Source organism: Pristiophorus japonicus, chromosome 24 (assembly GCF_044704955.1).
Source record: "Pristiophorus japonicus isolate sPriJap1 chromosome 24, sPriJap1.hap1, whole genome shotgun sequence".
NCBI classification, from domain to species: Eukaryota; Metazoa; Chordata; class Chondrichthyes; family Pristiophoridae; genus Pristiophorus; species Pristiophorus japonicus.
The window spans coordinates 12,420,970-12,441,443 of record NC_092000.1 but is presented as its reverse complement, the minus strand read 5'-3'; the positions used below and the strand labels follow the sequence as shown (position 1 = coordinate 12,441,443).

General features: G+C 49.3%; 1 protein-coding gene across 3 annotated transcripts in view; it reads left to right on the top strand.

Moving 5' to 3' along the window:
• LOC139237935 (AP-1 complex subunit mu-2) overlaps positions 1-19,326 on the top strand; it is a 34,227-nt gene extending 14,901 nt beyond the window's left edge. For all 3 annotated transcript variants that reach the window (XM_070867258.1, XM_070867259.1, XM_070867257.1), the window contains exons 4-12: positions 91-221; positions 2,490-2,637; positions 5,772-5,898; positions 8,328-8,470; positions 9,413-9,484; positions 11,177-11,335; positions 12,855-12,980; positions 17,659-17,734; positions 19,219-19,326. In XM_070867258.1, the coding sequence (XP_070723359.1) occupies positions 91-221; positions 2,490-2,637; positions 5,772-5,898; positions 8,328-8,470; positions 9,413-9,484; positions 11,177-11,335; positions 12,855-12,980; positions 17,659-17,734; positions 19,219-19,241 (1,005 nt within the window). In that variant the 3' untranslated portion in view covers positions 19,242-19,326. The remainder of the gene's footprint in view (positions 1-90; positions 222-2,489; positions 2,638-5,771; positions 5,899-8,327; positions 8,471-9,412; positions 9,485-11,176; positions 11,336-12,854; positions 12,981-17,658; positions 17,735-19,218) is intronic.
• Positions 19,327-20,474: the final 1,148 nt, after the last annotated feature.

Sequence of the window (20,474 nt, the reverse complement as noted above, 5' to 3'; positions counted from 1 at the left end):
AGGTCGGGGGGGGACTGCTGGGAGATGGCCTTGAAATCATCATTCATTCATTGTGCGTCCCATGTTAGCTCACTCCTGCATTCTCTCCAGGTCTTCACGGAATATTTCAAGGAGCTGGAGGAGGAGAGCATCCGGGACAACTTTGTGATTGTCTACGAGCTCCTGGATGAAGTCATGGATTTCGGCTTCCCGCAGACCACGGACAGCAAGATCCTGCAGGAGTGAGTGTGCGAAAGCGATCTGTTCCTAACTCGCTCACCCAGCCAAGAGAAATGGTCTAGAAGTCAGTCACTGTGCAGACATCCCCAAACAGTAAAAAAAAATCTATACTCACAAATTGCATTTATATAGCACCTTTAACGTCCCAAGATGCTTCACAGGAACATTCTTGAACAAAAAAATTGACATCGAGCCACAGGAAATTAGCGCAGGTGACCAAAAGCTTGGTCAAAGGAGTCGGTTTTAAGGAGTGTCTTAAAGGAGGAAAGAGAGGTAGAGAGGTTTAGGCAGGGAGTTTCAGAGCTTGGGGCCCAGGCAACAGAAGGCACGACCAAGAATGGTTGAGCGATTATAATCAGAGATGCAGAGGAGAGCAGACACCTCGGGGGCGGGGGAAGGGGTGGGGTGTGGGGCTGAAGGAGATTATCGAGATAGCGAGGGGTGAGGCCACAGAGGGATTTGAAAACCAGGATGAGAATTTTGAAATCGAGGCCTTGCTTAACTGGGAGCACAGTGGGTGATGGGTGAGCGGGACTTGGTGCGAGTTAGGACACTGGGCAGCCAAGTTATTGGATGACCTCAAGTTTACATCGGGCGGAATGTGGGAGGCCAGCCAGGAATGCATTGGAGTAGACAAGTCTAGAGGTAATGTTGCTTTGGATGAGAGTTTCAGCAGCAGATGAGCTGAGGCAAGGGCGATGTTACGGAGGTGGAAATGGGCGGTCTTAGTTTCACTGCGGTATGTGGTCGGAAGCTCATTTCAGGGTCAAATATGACACCTAGGTGTCAACTAGCAGGAGAAAGCCTGGCATTCAGGTGTGATGGGGAGTGTACGTATTGGGAGGCACGAGGCATTTTGTGGGACAGGCTGGAGGGACCAGAGGGTCTTTTCCTGTCCGTCATTGTTCGTATATGCCTTCTTGGAACAAGGATAGGGAAATATCTAGAACTTTATCTGTGATACATTCTTTACGAGGTCACAAGATGGCTCTATTTTACACAGGCACTTGTCAGGTGGAGCTCTATGTTACATTATCTTTCACAGACTGGAGTGAAAATGTGTTGGAAGACAGTGCTGTCGTAGAATGTTAAAATGTTAAACAGATACTGTTCGCGGGGAGAAGTAGTGTAGATCGCGGGTTCCCGCCCCCTCCCCCCTCTCTAAGCCCCCCTGAGGTTGAATCTCGAACCTGGCTCGCTGCGGCCAACACGGACAGGTCAGATTAACGCCGTCGTTCCACGAGGAACATGGTGTCCACTTTGGAGCTCCCACTTGGAGCGAGGATTTGAAGTTGACCCTTGACCCCGGCCCGGCATGATTGGGAGCCCTGGTCAACAAACAGGCAAGCAGAGGCGATCTTCCTTCACTTTACACAACAGAAACCTCTGCCGTCATTGCAGCGGCCTGTGGCGAAAGTTAGGAGGGTGGGAATAGCCTGTGTGGCCTTCTGTGTTCTTTAAATGAACCTTATCCTCCTTCCCCAGCTCCCATTTTCCTCCTACATTTACTGAAGGCGCTGACCTGCGTAAGGCCTGCATTTGCTGGTGTAAGAGTTTTAAAAGATGGAAAAATTAAATTTTAGCACTAATTTATATATTAAAAAACCCTGTCCATTAAGGCAATAAACCTATTAAAACATTTTCAAATCCATTTTTTCCCTAAAACATTTAATTTGATTTTAATTATTTTTAAATATCTGAGATGTTTCTTTTCATTTTATTGTGTTGTGTTTCTGTGTTGAATAAGAACATAAGAAATAGGAGCAGGAGCAGGCCATTTGGCCCCTTGAGCTTGCTCTGCCATTCAATACGATCATGGCTGACCTGATCTTGGCCTCAATTCCACTTCCCATAACCCTTTACTGACTTATCGGTTTTGGGGGGGGGGGTGGGGGGCGCGGTCTTCTCATTGATAGTAATGGAAGCTCGGTACAAACGGAACTCGCCATTGTTATCACCTTGTGATTGGTGGTCTAGGCCCACGTGATCCCAGGATGCGTGTACGTTCCTGGGGTGCGTGGGCCTCTGCGCTGGACTGCGAATGGAGGCCTCGGACAGGAAGTGTCCGTTCCTCCGGGACCGCCAGGTACTTGCGTAAAAATAATTTTGGTCAGAGCCTCCGACAGCGTTTTTTTTTTCGTCCCGTGTCGATTGCGGGGTCTGGTTGGGATTCCGCTCTCTGTTTCTTTTCTCTTTTGTTCTGATTTGGGCTGTGATCGGAGCGAAGCAGCTTTGACTCGTGCCTGGTCGTTTTTGTTCCCACCGGACAGATATATCACGCAGCAGGGGCAAAAACTGGAAGTGGCCGCCCCTCGGCCTCCTGCCACCGTCACAAACGCTGTGTCCTGGAGGTCGGAGGGCATCAAGTATAAGAAGAACGAGGTGTTCATTGATGTCATTGAAGGCGTTAACGTGTTGGTGAGTGCTGCTTTTTTTTTTGTTGAGGTGAATGATTGTCATGCCACCCATAACCCCATGGCCCGTAGTCTCCTGGAAGGGTGCAATTCTGCCCTGCACTTGCGTGCCGTTCCCTCAGCACCAGTGGGGGCGCTGTCCTGGAAGAACAATAGCAACTCGCATTTTAGACAGCTGGGGAATTTAGATTCCGTTAATTAAATAAATCTGGAATAAAAAGCTAGTATCAGTAATGGTGACCATGAAACTATCGGATTGTCGTTAAAAACCCATCGGGAGGCTGCTCAGAGAAGGTTCACTCGGTTGATTCCAGAGATGAGGGGGTTGACTTACGAAGAAAGGTTGAGCAGGTTGGGTCTATGCTCATTGAAGTTCAGCAGAATGAGAGGTGATCTTATCGAAACATATAAGATAATGAGGGGGCTCGACAAGGTGGATGCAGAGAGGATATTTCCACTCATAGGGGAAACTAAAACTAGAGGACATAGTCTCAGAATAAGGGGCCGCCCATTTAAAACTGAGATGAGGAGGAATTTCTTCTCTGAGGGTTGTAAATCTGTGGAATTCACTAACCCAGGGAGCTGTGGAGGCTGGGTCTTAGAATATATTTAAGGCGGAGATAGACAGATTTTTGAGCGATAAGGGAATAAAGGATTATCGGGAGCGGGCGGGGAAGTGGAGCTGAGTACATGATCGGATCGGCCATGATCTTATTAAATGGCGGAGCAGGCTCGAGGGGCCAAATGGCTGACTCCTGCTCCCATTTCTTGTGTTCACTAATGTCCTTCAGCGAAGGAAATATTACCTGTTCTGGGCCTATATGTGACTCCAGACCCACAGCCCCTCTGCTAGTGGGTAAGGACAGAAGTGCTGAGTGAGCAGGACTTGGTGCGGGATGGGATACGGGCAGCAGAGTTGTGGATGAACTGAGGGTGGAGGACAGGAGTCGGGAAGTGCCAGGGGCTGAGATGAGGGATTCACCAACAGCCAGAAGATCAGCTGAGTTTACCGACTCGCGACTCGGTGAACGTTGGAAGTGGTCCAACTGTGTAAATGGCCGCCAGCCCTGGTTTCTCTGGCTGAAGAGAGGCTCGAGTGCCATATGGATGCTCCTCTGCTATCTGGGAAAGGTCTATGGCCTGAAATCCAGGGGGCAGATTCTGGAGTCGTGGGATCCAAGGCCTTTTCTCATCCTTGAGTTGGAAGTATGACTTTGCGTGCAGTAAAAACCATTGTGTAGCGGGGCAGGGTGGGCACAGCAAGTGTGCGACACCGATGAGGTGAGTCTGGAGAATAGGTTAGAACTGATTGGCCATTGGGTGCATCCTTGCTGCGGCTTACCATTGGGTTGCATTGTGCATGTCCACAGTCCGCCTCTTCCCGACAGAACGCTTCGGCTAACGATTTTCCCCAAATTGGCCTGGGTTTTTAATCTGGATTTTGCCTCTCCCAGGAGATCCCATGGCTCCGGTTGGGGTGGAGTGTAGAATGTTTCAGTGTAAGGGGTGTCGCAGTTGTGTGGGGCGGACTGGTTGGGCTGGGTGCTCTTTGCATGTCTGCCATTGTTCATTGTTCATCGGTTTATATGTCACCTTCAGGGCTGCTGACCGAGGGCCATGCGGGTCTTTGTCGGCCGGCGTGGACACGATGGGCCGAATTGGCCTCCTGCTGCGCTGTAAATTTCTATGTTACTATCAGTCAGTTACGTTATTTCCACTAATTATATTATAAAGAGAGCTTTGAACTCATTATTTTGAAGGGAAGGGGAGAAATACTTTTACCCATGGATTGTTGCAAATGTTGTCTCCACTGGGGGGTTTACTCAACTCATGCCTGGTACTTATTGTAGACTCATTGACAGAGACTGATTGCTCTCATAGAATGATAACGAAAGACTTGCATTTATATAGCGCCATTCATGACTATCGGATGACCCAAAGCGCTTTACAGCCAATGAAGAACTTTTGGAGTGTAGTCACTGTTGTAATGTGGGAAAGGCAGCAGCCAATTTGCGCACAGCAAGCTCCCACAGACATGAAATGTGATAATGACCCAGATGGTCTGGTTTTTTTTCGTTTGAGGGATAAATATTGGCCCGAGGGCACCTGGGATAACTCCCCTGCTCTTGTTCGAAATAGCACCATGGGATCTTTTACTTCTACCTGTGAGAGCAGGCGGGGCCCTCGGTTTAATTTCTGATCCGAAAGACAGCACCTCCGACAGTGCGGCACTCCCTCAGCACTGCACTGGAGTGTCGGCCGAGATTTGTGTGCTCAAGTCCCTGGAGCGGGACTTGAACCCACAACCTTCTGACTCGGAGGCGAGTGTGTTGCCCACTGAGCCACAGTTGATCCAGCGCCAAAGGAGGCCATTCGGCCCATCATGCCTGTGCCAGCTCTTTGGTAACACTATCCCATTAGTCCCATTGCCCCCACTCTTTCCCCATTGCCCAACAAATTGTTTCTCCACTTCTCTTTTGAAAGTTACGATTGAATCTGCTTCCACCGCCATTTCAGGCAGTGCATTTCCAAACCGTAACAACTCCTGTGTGTAAAAACAAAAATGTTTCCTCATGTCAAATGTTCTGCCATCTGGCAACTTTCTACCCTCAACCTCTCCCCTCCCACTGTCTAAACTCTCGCTAGCCCTAATAGACACTAATAGGTGATGCACACACTTAATCCTTAGCTTAAACCTAACCCAATCCAATCCCACAAGTTCGGGCCTACCTGTTGCCACTGGTTCTACAAACCACCGTAAATGTGTGTCCTCTAGTCTCTGACCCTTCTGCCACTGGAAACTGTTTCTCCTTACTCTATCAACACCATTCATGATTTTGAACACCTCTCTCAAACTCCTCTTTACCTTCTCTGCTCAGAGGAGATCAACCCCAGCTTCTCCAAGTCTCTCCACACAACTGCAGTCCCTCATCCCCGGGACCATTCTGGTCAATCTCCTCTGCACCCTCTCCAAGGCCTGTGATTGGCCAACACAGCCATGATCGTCGTAGCATGCGACGACCAGGAAGGGCGCAAGGCGAACACGACGGGACCGTGGTCTTTCGCCACCCGGCAGTCCCTCCATTCCTCCGATAGCCGCACAGTTGCTCCGCTCACCTCTCCTTGTCTTTCGGGCAGGTCAGTGCCAACGGGAACGTTCTGCAGAGCGAGATTGTCGGCAGCGTGAAGCTACGGGTCTTTCTCTCGGGGATGCCAGAACTGCGGCTTGGACTCAACGATAAGGTTCTCTTCGAACTAACGGGGCGTAAGTAGCATGGTGGCATCCTGCGAGTCTCCCCACTGCCTCTTGGTACGGTCATGCGAAGAGTTTTACCATCTGTGTTATCGGAGGAAGTAGTTGCTTAGTCATAAGTGTTATGTTGGTAAACCTGTAAATGCCATGTCTAGCCACCAGAGGGCCTATCGCCTGGAGTCCCAAGGGATCCCACAATCCCTTGGGAGCACCTGTACATAAGGAGGCCACACAGGCTGGAGAGGCACTCTGAGATCTGTAATAAAGGACTGCGGTCACACTTACTTTGAGCTTGCAGCGTCTAGTCTGACTCTTTATCCAAGACAAAACAATAAGAACATAAGGAATAGGAGCAGGAGTCGGCCATTTGGCCCCTCGAGCCTGCTCCACCATTCAATAAGATCATGGCTGATCTCATCTTGACGTCAGCTCCACTTCCCTGCCCACTCTCCATAACCCTTGACTCCCTTGTCGCTCAAAAATCTGTCTATCTTCGCCTTAAGTATATTCAATGACCCAGCCTCCACAGCTCTCTGGGGCAGAGAATTCCACAGATTCTTGACCCCCAGAGGGAAGAAATTTCTCCTCATTTGCGTTTTAAATGGGCGACCCCTTATTCTGAGACTGTGCCCCCTAGTTCTAGATTGCCCCACAAGGGGAAACATCCTCTCTGCATCTACCCTGTCAAGCCCCCTCAGTATCTTATACGTTTCGATAAGATCACCCCTCATTCTTCTAAACTCCAATGAGTACAGGCCCAATCTGCTCAACCTTTCTTCATATGACAACCCCTTCATCTCAGGAATCAACCTCGTGAACCTTCTCTGAACTGCCTCTAATGCAAGTATATCCCTCCTTAAATAAGGAGACCAAAACTGTACGCAGTACTCCAGGTGTGGTCTCACTAAAGCCCTGTACAGTTGTCGCAGGACTTTTCTTTTATACTCAGGATCAATTTTATTTCAGTGCGTGAAGAATTTGCTTCAACACTGTTGCTCAACAATCTGTCTATCTCCACCTTAAATATATTCAATGACCCAGCCTACACAGCTCTCTGGGGCAGAGAATTCCACAGATTCTCGACCCCCTGAGAGAAGAAATTCCTCCTCATCTCAGTTTTAAATGGGCGACCCCTTATTCTGAAACTATGCCCCCTAGTTGTAGATTCCCCCACGAGGGGAAACATCCTCTCTGCATCTACCCTGTCAAGCCCCCTCATGATCTTGAATAAAAACAGAAAAGGCTGGGAATCTCAGCAGGTCAGGCCGCATGAAGAGTCACAGACCCGAAACGTTAACTCTGTTTCTCTCTCCACAGATGCTGCCTGACCCGCTGAGATTTCCAGTATTCTCTGTTTTCATTTCAGATTCCAGTATCCGCAGTAATTTGCTTTTGTATTCCCCTCAGAATCTTATACGTTTCAATAAGATCACCTCTCATTCTTCTAAACTCCAATACGTACAGGCCCAACCTGCTGAACGATTTCGGTTTGGTGTTGTGTTCGAAAGGGTGTTTTTCCCCCACGTTCTATTATAGACTGCTATATATCGAACAGCTCCCACAACATTTAAAAAAAAATAATAAAATTAGTTCCTGGAATGTGGGCGTTGTTGGCAAGGCCGGCATTTATTGCCCATCTCTAATTGCCCCTTGAGAAGGTGGTGGTGAGTCGCCCTCTTGAACCGCTGCAGTCCATGTGATGAAGGAACGGTTGAGTAGTGGTTATGTTACGTTGACAAGCAATCCAGAGGCCGGGACTGATGATCTGAGGACATGAGTTCAAATCCCACCATGGCAGCTGGGGAATTTAAACTCCGTTAAATAAAACAAATACGAATCTGAAATTTAAAGCTGGTATCAGTAATGGTGACCATGAAACGACCAGATTGTTGTTAAAAACTTTGGAATTTTTTTATCCCAAAGGGCTGTGGATGTTGAGTATATTCAAGGCTGCGATGGATAGATCTTTGGACTCGAGGGGATTATGGGGATCGGGCAGGAAAGTGGAGTTGAGGTCGATGATCAGCCCTGATCTCATTGAATGGCGGAGCAGGCTCGAGGGGCCGTATGGCCTACTCCTGCTTGTTATGTTCGCTATCTCTCTCCCTCATAGTCCACTCCTACTCCTAAATATCTCTTATGTTACATTTAGAATAACTCCACAAGACTGCACATCTTAAGTTCAAACTGTTGTGACCTTGGTCTGTTTATTGTAACTCCAGAGTGAGGAGGCAGTGTGGTAGACTGCCTTTTATACCTGCTTACCCGGGGTGTGCAGGTGACCCTTGGGTCTCCCACAGGTGCGCCCCCTGGTGGCAAGGCTTACACTTGGTAATGTTTGCATACATAACATCTTAAAATTTAGTTACCAGAGAGCTCCAGACCTTGAGTGGGATCGAGCTTCCAGGTGTTGTTAACTCACTCTCCTCTCCCTGGTTTAGGAGGCAAAAGTAAGTCGGTTGAGTTGGAGGATGTGAAGTTCCATCAGTGTGTGAGACTGTCCCGCTTCGAAAACGACCGGACAATTTCCTTCATTCCACCGGATGGAGATTTTGAACTCATGTCTTACCGGCTCAACATCCATGTGAGTGAGCAGTCTTCCGAATAATTTTTTTTCCCCCAGTTTCCCTACATAGGCACAGACGATCACCAAGTAGTCAACCTTTCGTAAACGCCTTGACTGTGCGGGGAACCTTGCTCGCACGTTTCTTGGGGAATGGCATGGCGCTCTGCCCTCGGTCAAAGTAACAGGAAAAGTCTTCGTTTGCGTTGAAATGCACCGCGAATCCAAATGTGCAGTGACATTAACAACTCTTTGGTTTAACCTCGGCTGTCGGCTTTGACACCATGGCATTGCAAACCGTTTACAGTTCTCCACTTCATAGTCCAGGCACCCAGTAAAGATTAGATGCGAGGTCACGCGGAGCGTTCCCCTGCCGAGCGCCCACTCACCCCCGCCCCCTCCTCCCCCCCTGCTGAGCGCCCCCTCCCCCACCCGCCGAGCACCCTTCCCCCCCCCATACCCACCGAGCGGCCGCTCACCCTGGTATAAAAGAAAAATGAAGGGCCGATTTTCACTTTAGGCGGTGGCGGGAAAACGGGTGCTAGCGGATGGGCCGCCCGGTGTATACACCGCCCGGTCTATACGCCGCCCGAGCTTGCTTCCCGTTTCACCGTGGGGACTGAAGGACAGTCCGTTATCCTCGAGGCATCGGCAAGAGTTTTGCAACGGCTGCAGGACGCGACCCTAAACGGTCGCCATCAAAGCACCGAGGGCAGTCCGATGTAGTTGGGCGAGGTGGGGACCGACTGTCCCTGGGGGCTGGTAGGGTGGGGGTGGGGTGGGGGGGGGCAGGGGGGGAGCGGTGATTGAGGACCGGGTGCCCATGGGGAATGAAAGATATGAGCCTGAGTTTTGCAGCTCTTCTTAACCCGGTGTAACCCTCCCCGAGACCCAACTCGAACCTGATGAGTAGTTGGGACGGTTTGTGAGGTGGAAATGATTAAAAACATTCTCTGTTTCTAGGTGAAACCTCTGATTTGGATTGAATCAGTAATCGAGAAATTTGCTCACAGCCGGGTTGAATATATGATCAAGGTAAAAATAAAAACACCTCAAACTGAGCTCTGAATAATGTGTGAACAATTCAAACTAACTTGCTTCTCATTTTATTGCTGCTACCATGGTCCTGTGAACTTCCTTCTTTTGTTGATCCATCACGCACCCCCTTCCTCCATCCTCGTAGGTTGAAATCAACATTCATCGCCCAATCCCAACTGCAATTCACTCTTTCCCAGTACCTCAGAACCATGAAACTGTTCTATTTCCATTTGTCTTCCCACAAACTACTCTTGGCTTCATCTAATATGTCAGCCGTGGCTCAGTGGGTAGCACTCTCACCTCGGAGTCAGAATGTCGTTGCTTCAAGCCCCACTCCAAGGGACTTGAGCACAAAAATCTAGGCTGACACTGTTATGTATGCATGCTTGTATTAATATGATGTTCTGTAACACCTTACCTGTACACCAGAGGGTGCTGCTGCTGGAGACCTAAGGGTCACCTGTACACTGCAGGTAACCCAGTATAAAAGGGAGCTCACCTCTTGGTGTCCTCACTCTCGGAGCTGCAATAAACGGACCACAGTCTGTCCAGTCTGAGTACCATACCCTTGCCTCGTGGCGTCATTAACACGGTGCCTACGCATATAATAGACACTCCCAGTGCAGTGCTGAGGGAGTGCTGCGCTGTCGGAGGTGCCTTCTTTTGGATGAGATGTTAAACCGAGGCCCCGTCTGCTCTCTTAGGTGGACGTAAAAGATCCCATGGTGCTATTTCGAAGAAGAGCAGGGGAGTTATCCCTGCTGTTCTGGGGTCAATATTTATCCCTCAAACTACATATTATCTGATCATCATTAAATCTGTGAAATTCTCTGCCCCAGTGAGCTGTGGCGGCTGGGTCATTGAATATATTTAAGATCGAGATAAACAGATTTTTGAACGATGAGGGTTATGGGGAGTGGGCGGGGAAGTGGAGCTGAGCCCAGATCAGATCAGCCATGATCTTATTGAATGGCGGAGCAGGCTCGAGAGGCCAAATGGCCTATTCCTGCTCCTATTTCCTACGTTCTTATGTGCAAAAGATCTAACCTGACATTCCAGTACAGTGCTGAGGGAGCGCTGCACTGTTGGAGGTGCCGTCTTTCCAACAAGATGTTAAACTGAGGTCCCGCCTACCCTCTCGGGTTAATTCCCATGGCATTATTTGGAGCAGGGGAGTTATCCCCGGTGTCCTGGCCAATACTTATCCCTCAATCGACATAACAAAAACAGATGATCTGGTCATTATCACATTGCTGTTTGTGGGACCTTGCTGTGCGCAAATTGGCTGCCGCGTTTTCCTACATTACAACAGTGACTACATGGTTTGGGACTGAGCTGTGCGGACCAGGTAAGCCTATCGCCAACGAGGAGTACCAGTACCACCTCCTGATAGTCATCCAGTAACCCCCGCGAAAGGAGTGTGTGTGTCAGACGACGGAAGTAGCCTTAGCCACGATGCCCATGTGGTTGAATAGCCAGCTGGCACTCCCTGTACCAAACTTGCCCATGAAGAGCGGCCGCTTGAGTGAGATACTGTGGGGGGGGTGGGGGGGGAGCGTGGCAGGGAAACCACACTCCTCAAGAGAAGTCCCTTCGGGAAAGGAGGGGAGAGAATTGGAGGCGGAAGGGGAGAAGTTAGTACGGTTCAGAGGCAAGTCAGTTGACGATAACTTTGTTCTTTTCCGACAGGCTAAAAGTCAGTTCAAGAAGCAATCCGTGGCCAACAATGTAGAGATCATTATCCCAGTGCCCAGCGATGCTGATTCACCCAAGTTCAAGACCAGTGTGGGTAGTGCCAAGTGGGTGCCTGAAAATAACACTGTGGTGTGGACCATCAAATCCTTACCTGTGAGTAGGAGTCATTTTGTGGTGTTTGTAGCAATTCCGACGAGGTCAGCCGTGGGCTCAGTGGGCAGCACCCTCACCTCGGAGTCAGAAGGTCGTGGGTTCAGCTCCCACTCCAGGGACTTGAGCACATAAATCCAGGCTGACACTCCCACTGCAGTGCTGAGGGAGAGCCGCACTGTCGGAGGTGGCGTCTTTCGGATGAGACGTTAAACCGAGGCCCCCGTCTGCCCTCTCAGGCGGACGTAAAAGATCCCGCGGCACTATTTCGAGGAAGAGCAGGGGGAGTTATCCCCGGTGCGCTGGCCAATATCGATCCCTCAACCCACATCGCTAAAATGAATGATCTGGGTCATTAGCACATCGCTGTTTGTGGGAGCTTGCTGTGTGCATATTGTCTGCCGCGTTTCCTACATTACAACAGTGACTGCACTCCAAAAAGTACTTCTTTGGCTGTAAAGCATTTTGGGATGTCCAATGGTTATGAAAATAACTTTATAAATGCAAGTCTTTCTTTAAAATGGGAGGATATGCAGAAAGAGCAGGGAACTGGGATTAAAGTAGATAGCACTGGGATTAGTGCAATGGGCCTCTTTGAAACATAGAAACATAGAAACATAGAAACATAGAAAATAGGTGCAGGAGTAGGCCATTCAGCCCTTCTAGCCTGCACCGCCATTCAATGAGTTCATGGCTGAACATGAAACTTCAGTACCCCCTTCCTGCTTTCTCGCCATACCCCTTGATCCCCCGAGTAGTAAGGACTTCATCTAACTCCCTTTTGATGCTGTAATTTCTGATTGCTCACTGTTATATCATCCTATATTAATATATTTAGTGAATTGGCCTCAACAACTTTCTGTGGTAGAGAATTCCACAGGTTCACCATTCTCTGGGTGAAGAAGTTTCTCCTCATCTCGGTCCTAAATGGCTTACCCCTTATCCTTAGACTGTGACCCCTGGTTCTGGACTTCCCCCAACAACGGGAACATTCTTCCTGCATCTAACCTGTCTAAACCCATCAGAATTTTAAACGTTTCTATGAGATACCCCTCTCATTCTTCTGAACTCCAGTGAATACAAGCCCAGTTGATCCAGTCTTTCTTGATAGGTCAGTCCCGCCATCCCGGGAATCCGTCTGGTTTGCGAGGAAGGTTTAATCCTCCAGGTTGTACTGTGGGGTCCTCTGTAAGAAATCCATTCCGTATGTCGCAGTTCTTCCAAGCATTCCGCCGTCGGTCATCGAGGCTGAGGGGAGATCGCTGAAGGGCTCCGGCGACAGTCCAAAATGGCCGCCTAGATTTGAGACGGGCCTAGTGGTCGGTTGTTCAAGTCGGCCTGGATCGGCCTGTCTTTGCTGGTGTAGCGGTTGTATTCTCTGGAGACTGCACATTCGCGGCGTAGATGTGGTGCTGCGAGATGTTGGTGTCAATAAAAGTGCTAATTATTATTTAAATCGACCTTTAGGTTTTAATGGCTGACGCACTCTCTCTCTCTCTCTCTCTCTCTCTCTCTCTCTCAGGGCGGGAAAGAATATTTAATGCGGGCTCATTTTGGCCTACCGAGCGTGGACAACGAAAATACCGAAGGCAAGCCACCAATCACCGTGAAGTTCGAAATCCCGTATTTCACCGTGTCGGGGGTGCAGGTGAGTGCGACCGTGCGTTGGTTTTCTGTGCGTGCTCCCCCTGAGGGGGATCGAGACTGTCTCCCCAAACCCGGTCACGCGATGGAACAAGGTGCAAGTGCTGGCGGTCTCAAACGTGCGAAACAGACCAAGATGCTGAAGTGCGCGGCAGGTTAATCGAAACAACAACAACAACAACTTGTATTTATCTAGCGCCTTTAATGCCGTGAAACGCCCCGAGTAGTAAGTAGCGCAGGTGACCAAAAGCTTGGTCAAAGAGGTAGGTTTTAAGGAGCGTCTTGAAGGAGGAAAGAGAGGCGGAGAGGTTTAGGGAGGGAGTTCCAGAGCTTGGGGCCCAGGCAACAGAAGGCACGGCCACCGATGGTTGAGCGATTATAATCAGGGATGCTCAGGAGAACAGGAGGTGGCCATTCAGCCCCTCGAGTTTGTTCCGTCTTTCAGTGAGCTCATGGCTGGTCTGCGTCCTAACTCCATATACTTTTGCCCCATAATCCCGCTATCTTTGTTTCACAAAAATCTAACAATCTCAGATTTAAAGTTTTTATTTTTACGCAATTTCAGATGGCAGGACTGTCACATGAGGAGAGACTGGGTCGACTAGGCCTATATTCATGGAGTTTAGAAGAATGAGAGGGGATCTCCTTGAAACGTATAAAATACCGACGGGGTTGGACAGACTGGATGCGGGGAGGATGTTTCCCCTGGCTGGGAAGTCTAGAACAAGGGGTCACAGTCTCAGGATACAGGGTAGGAAATTTAGGACTGAGATGAGGAGAAATGTTTTCACTCAGAGGGTGGTGAACCTGTGGAATTCTCTACCACAGAAGGCTGTGGAGGCCAAGTCACTGAATATAGTTAAGAGGGAGATAGATAGATTTCTCAACACAAAAGGCATCAAGGGGAATGGGGAGAAAGAGGGAATTATGGGCCCAACTTTCCACATGATTTGCGCCTGATTTTTAGAAATCGCAATTCTCCACATTTTTTTTTCTGCAGTTCTAGTCAGGTAGAACAGTTCTACTTTGGAACAGAATTTTTTCTTCAAAAGGGGGCGTGTCCGGCCACTGACGCCTGATTTGAAAGTTTCCACAGTGAAAACGTACTCCAAACTAAAGTAGAATGGAGCAAGTGAAGATTTTTGTAGAACTGAAAAAACCTGTTCTACACGTTAAAAAATCAGGCGCAGGTTACAAATTAGGCGTCCAGAACGAGGTGGGGGGGGGAGGGAAGTCATTAAATTCTACAATCAATCCTTATTTATACTTCTACAAATATTATACAAATAAATCCAACCTGAATAAACATTTATAAGCAAAGAAAAGATTAAATAAACCATCTTCCTACCTGTGTGAAAGTGCTTCAGCCAGGGAGAATTCTGCAGCCGTTCGTTGCCGCTGAGCGGGAGGGGTGGCGGGGGGAGGAGAAAGCGGTTTGTTGCCGCGGAGGGGAAGGAGACAGCGGTTTGTTGCTGCGGAGGGGAGGGAGGGGAGGGAGACAGCGGTTTGTTGCTGCGGAGGGGAGGGAGGGGAAGGAGACAGCGGTTTGTTGCCGCAGAGGGGAGGGAGGGGAGGGAGACAGCGGTTTGTTGCTGCGGAGGGGAGGGAGGGGAAGGAGACAGCGGTTTGTTGCCGCGGAGGGGAGGGAGGGGAAGGAGACAGCGGTTTGTTGCCGCGGAGGGGAGGGAGGGGAAGGAGACAGCTGTTTGTTGCCGCGGAGGGGAGGGAGGGGAGGGAGACAGCGGTTTGTTGCTGCGGAGGGGAGGGAGGGGAAGGAGACAGCGGTTTGTTGCCGCAGAGGGGAGGGAGGGGAAGGAGACAGTGAGAAGGGTAGCCTCAGTGCTGATGGCAATGTGATTTTATTTAAAAAAATATTCAAAAATTAAACAGCTACAAAGAACTACAAAAATGGCCGAGTGCCAATGTTTTTTTTCACACTGAGCATGTGCGAACGCTCCAACGCGCACGCGCAGCGTTGCCGGCAGGAAAAAACCTAATTTAAATAGTACCCGCCCCCTCCCACTTACAAAATCGGCGCGAGTGTAGGCTCCGCCCCCCCTGGGCGCCGCACCAAACAGACAAGGAGCTGCAAAGTGCTCGAGAATTGCGCGTTATTTTTCTGGCGCGAAAAACGGGCGCCCAGCTCGGAGGGGCACCCGTTTTTTATCCTGTGGAAACTTGGGCCCATGTTGTTGAGATAAAGGATCAGCCATGGTCATATTGGATGGCGGTGCAGGCTCGAAGGGCCGAATGGCCGACTACTGCTGCTATTTTCTATGTTTCTATGTTTATTGAGCGCACCCAACCCTATTCTTTTATTTTGAGTCTGATCCTAATCAGTCACAGCTTTCAAAACTCTGACCAGACACGCTGCATGGCTCCCTCCCTGGCCAACACTGCCACGCACACACAGACTGCATGGAAAGTGCTGGACTGGGTAAGACTGTGTTCATTGCCCTCTCCATCACCGATTTAAAATTAACATTTGGCCTCGCATCAACTGCCGTTTGCGGAAGAGCGTTCCAAACTTCTACCATCCTTTGTGTGTAGAAGTGTTTCCTAATTTTGCTCCTGAAAGGCCTGGCTCGTTTTTGGACTGTGGCCCTTCTAGTCCTAGACTCCCCAACCAGCGGAAATGCTTTCTCTCTATCTACCCTCTCTGTTCCCCTTCTGCATAGAATCACACAGCACAGAAGGAGGCCATTCGACCCATCGTGTCCGAGCCGACCGACAAAGAGCAATCCATCCCTAATCCCACTTTCCAGCTCTTGGTCCGTAGCCTTATGGGCCCCTGGTTGTTGACCCCTCTGCTAAGGGAACTAGGCCCTTCCTCTCCACTCTATCTCGGCCCCTCATCATTTTGTACACCTCAATAAGGTCTCCCATCTATCTCCTCTGTTCCAAAGAAAACAACCCCAGCCTATCCAATCTTTCCTCGTAGTTAAAATTCTCCAGTCCAGGCAACATCCTCGTAAATCTCCTCTGTACCCTCTCCAGTGCAATCCCATCTTTCCTGTAATGTGGTGACCAGAACTGCACACGGTACTCTGTACCAGAAATAAAAGAGGCAGATGGCTTAATGTTTCCCCTGACTAGTGCTCCATCTGTGTACCTGGTTAATCATTCCTCCTCTATATTCATAATCTGTTAAAACCCAATCTAGGCGTCATCTCGTCATGACTACTTGGCTTCCCTTGTCTTCTCTGCTATTGGTGGTGCCCTGCACTTTGACCTTTGACCCTTCACCTGGGTTTGTCAAAGTGACGTTTTAAAGAGCACTATTTCTGTCGAGATAAATCGCAAAATCTGACAGGGAGGAGCAAATGGTTTTACACTTCCCTTTGAGTGTACGGATTCCTGGGGTGTTGCTCTTTGAAGGGGCTAATAACAGTAAGAATATTGGACTGCGCTCCTGCATTTTGACAGTCACTGCACCTGACAACAACACAAAATCCTGCAGCTGTTTCTCTGTGTGCACTCCCAGGTACAGTGTTAACAGTGACTCAGTGAGCAGCACAATCGTCTCTGCGTCAGGAGCTTGTGGGTTCAAGTCCCACTCAAGGGACTTGAGCACACAAAAATCTAGGCTGACACTCCAGTGCAGTGCTGAGGGAGTGCTGCACTGTCGGAGGTATGGTCTTTCGGATGATACGTTAAACTGAGGCCTCGTCTGCTCTCTCAGATGGATGTAAAAGATCGCACGGTACTATTTTGAAGAATAGGGGAGTTATCCCTGGTGTCCTGGGCCAATATTTATTCCTCAATCAACATAACAAAAACAGATGATCTGGTCATTATCACACTGCTGTTTGTGGGAGCTTGCTGTGCGCAAGTTGGCTGCCGCGTTTCCCACATTACAACAGTGACTACCTTCAAAAGTACTTAATTGACTTGGATGAGCCGTAGATTATTCCTCCCGTTAAACATGAGGAAGGCCATTATTTTTGGTTCCCGCAAACTCCGTACTCTTGGCCACAATTACATTCCCCACCTTGGCTACTGCCTCGGGTTAACTGTTCATAGCCTCCGTGTCCTGTTTAACCTTGAGCTGAGCACCCCGACCCCGTATCATAAAGTCCGCCTGCTTCCCGCTCCATAATATCCTCTCCCTCAGCCCATCTGCTGCTGAAACCCTCATCCATGCCTTTTCCACCTGCCGCCTTAACTATTCCAACACTCTCCCTTCAAAACGTGTTGAAAAATCTTATCAATCCAAGCCTTGAATAGACTGAACGACAGAGCCTCCACAGCCCTCTGGGGTAGAGAATTCCAAAGATTCACCACCCACCGAGTGAAGAAAGTTTCTCCTCATAGTCCCAAAATGGCCGACCCCTTATCCTGAGACTGTGGCCCCTGGTTCTCGACTCTCCTGCAGCATATTTCCAGGATTTGCTTTGCTTTTATTTTCATTGTAACAGCTACTGATATTCCTTATCCTTCCTACATGCGCTCTGCAAGCGATGCATTCGTCTGGGTCACGGCACAAGTCGGACGGGAGCGAATCAGCAGCCAGTTTAACACTCCACGTTCCCATTTGGAAAACGAAAATTGAGCAGAGTGCAAAGCGTCCCCTGTATTGCGTTGCCTCTTCAGGACCAGTTTCTGCCCCACGGCCTTTTCAAAATGTCCGCAGCCCCCGATTGTGACTAACTCCTGTTCATTTGGTCTTCCTTGTGTTCCAGGTGCGGTACATGAAAATTATAGAGAAGAGCGGCTACCAGGCCCTGCCCTGGGTCCGATACATAACTCAGAGTGGAGGTGAGTACTTCAGTGGCACTGCTCGTGGAGAAAGCTGAGCTTAAAACATCATTTTTCGCGTATTGTGGGGATATTTTTCCTTCAGTTCGACCTTCTGATTGAATTAAGAAGCATGTAGATGTGCAACAAGTCAGTTTGGAGTTGCTTCATGGCCCCGTGGGTGCCGTGACATGGGGGCCCCCCCCACCCATGGGTGCCGTGACATGGGGGCCCCCCCCACCCGTGGGTGCCATGACCTGGGGCCCCCCCACCCCCAGTGGGTGCTGGCGTAAAGCCCTGTGGTTACTAGCGCCCCAGCCTGTCCGTTGCTGAAGTGGCTATTATTCATGGGTGAACAGTATCTGCCAGTGGTCCATTCAACCACAAAATCACTGCCAACGTCAATTCGACCTCTCTCAACACCCGAGCAGCCACATCTTCCCAAAGGTGCACTGGATAAGAAGGAACGGAATCTGTGAAGTATGGAAGGCGACTCCTCCAGTTGTCTGACTTGAGATCAGCTACTAACACAGACCAGATAGCAAACCTGTCCGGCCAGAACAGCGCAGTCCCACACTTCATGGTGAAATCAGTAAAGCACAGGATGTGAGAGTGAGGGTTGGCAGTAAATGCACCTTCCTTTATTAAAAGTTAACACGCAGGTACAGCGAGCAATTGCAAAAGCAAATAGTATGTTGGCCTTTATTACGAGAGGATTGGAGTATAAGAGTCTTACTGCAATTATATAGGACCCTGGTGAGACCACACCTGGAGTATTGTGTACAGTTTTGGTCTCCTTACCTAAGGAAGGATATACTTGCCATAGAGGGAGTGCAACGAAGGTTCACCAGACTGATTCCTGGGATGGGGGAATTGTCCTTCGAGGAGAGATTGAGTGGACGCGGCCTATATTCTCTCGAGTTTAGAAGAATGAGAGGTGATCTCATTGAAATATACAAAATTCTTACAGGGTTGACAGGGTAGATGCAGGGAGGATGTTTCCTCTGGCTGGGGAGTCTAGAACCAGGGGTCACAGTCTCAGAATAAGGGGTCGACCATTTAGGACTGAGATGAAGGGAAATTTCTTCACTCAGAGGGCGGTGAATCTTTGGAATTCTCTACCCCAGAGGGCTGTGGCGGCTCAGTCCTCGAGTATATTCAAGACCGAGATCAATAGATTTTCGGATTCCAAGGCAATCAAGGGATATGGGAATCAGGCGGGGAAAGTGGAGTTGAGGTCGAAGATCAGCCATGATCATATTAAATGGCGGAGCAGGCTCGAGGGGCCGAATGGCCGACTCCTGTTGCTATTATGTTCTTGTGTTCCTCTGTAACGCTGAGAATTTGTGGATCAGTGCTGGTGAACACAGTTTGTCTCTAAATTTGATATAATAAAAAAAATTGATCTCTGATTCAAATTTTGAAGTTGACCGGTTTGAGTGTGTTTCTCTTGCAGGAGCTGAACTTTATAATGGATTTTTTTAATTCTGCGTCTTATTTTGCAGATTACCAACTCCGAACACATTAGCGACCGTGTCAACTCGAGAAATATTGTCTGCCCTTCTCGCCGATTTCCTTCTCTCTATGCTACAGTAAAACCAGGCTGCGTATAACTATTGTGGCAGTGGCTTCATTCATCCCATTAATGCCTCTTCTCTTCTGTTAATGTAACCCCCCCATAATCATTCAGGATGGCTGTCTACAGTTACTGGTGTCTGTCGGGAACCACTGCCGCCTGATCAAATAAAAACTGGGAGCTGGCACCCACTGGGAACGACCCTGATGGGACATCATTGGGGCAGACGATTGGTTCACCGGAACAGGAGGCGTCCAATCATCGCCTCGAGCCTGCTCCTCGAATTCTATTAGACCACGCCTGCTCTGTACCTCAACTCCATTTATCCGTCTTTGCTCCATACCCCTCGATACCCTTCCACAGCAAAAATCTATCAATTGGTCACGGTCTTGAACATTCCTGTTGCCCTCCCTCCCTAGTATCCATGGCCCTTTTTGGGGGAAGAGAATTCCAGATTTCCGCTACTTTGCACTGAGTTGATTCCTGATTTCACTCCTGAATGCCCGAGCTCTCATTTTGAAATGATGAACCAGTAATCCAGGGAAGGCAAGTTCAAATCCTACCACGGCAGTTTTGAGGATTTGAATTCCGTTTTGTAAAAGGGGGGAAAAAAAAATCTTTGGAAATAAAAAAATCTGCTTTCGGTGAAGGGGCGGGTGAAGCTGTTGGATTGACGTAGAAATCCAGCTAGTTCTCTGATGTCCTTATCCGAGCTGGGCCTACATGTGACTCCAGACCCACACCAACTCTTGACTTGCCCACTGAGCGAGCCACTCCGGTGCATCACCACCTTCTCTGGGCATCTGGGGTCGGGCAATACAAGCAGGCATTGCCAGCGACGCCCATATCCCAAGACCCACATCTCGAGAATTAATTTTTTTTTTTTTAAAACAAAACCGGTTCCAATCCGAATCCGCTTTTTCCATTGCCGCTGGAAAATGTTATGGGAAAACTGCGACACTTGATCGGCAAATGTCACCTCTCTGTGGGATTGGTCGTGAGACGTTGCACCATGGCGAGTGGCTTGCCCAGTCGTGGTGCCTGTCCCAGAGTGGTGGGAAGCGGGTTTGGCCCCTCGGTGTGTGACTGGTCGTGGCTGTGGAAGTGCCTGACTGGAGGCCCCACACAGAAAGGCGCGGGAGGCCACGAGAGATGGTCAGCTGAATGTGCTTCTGCAACTCTTGG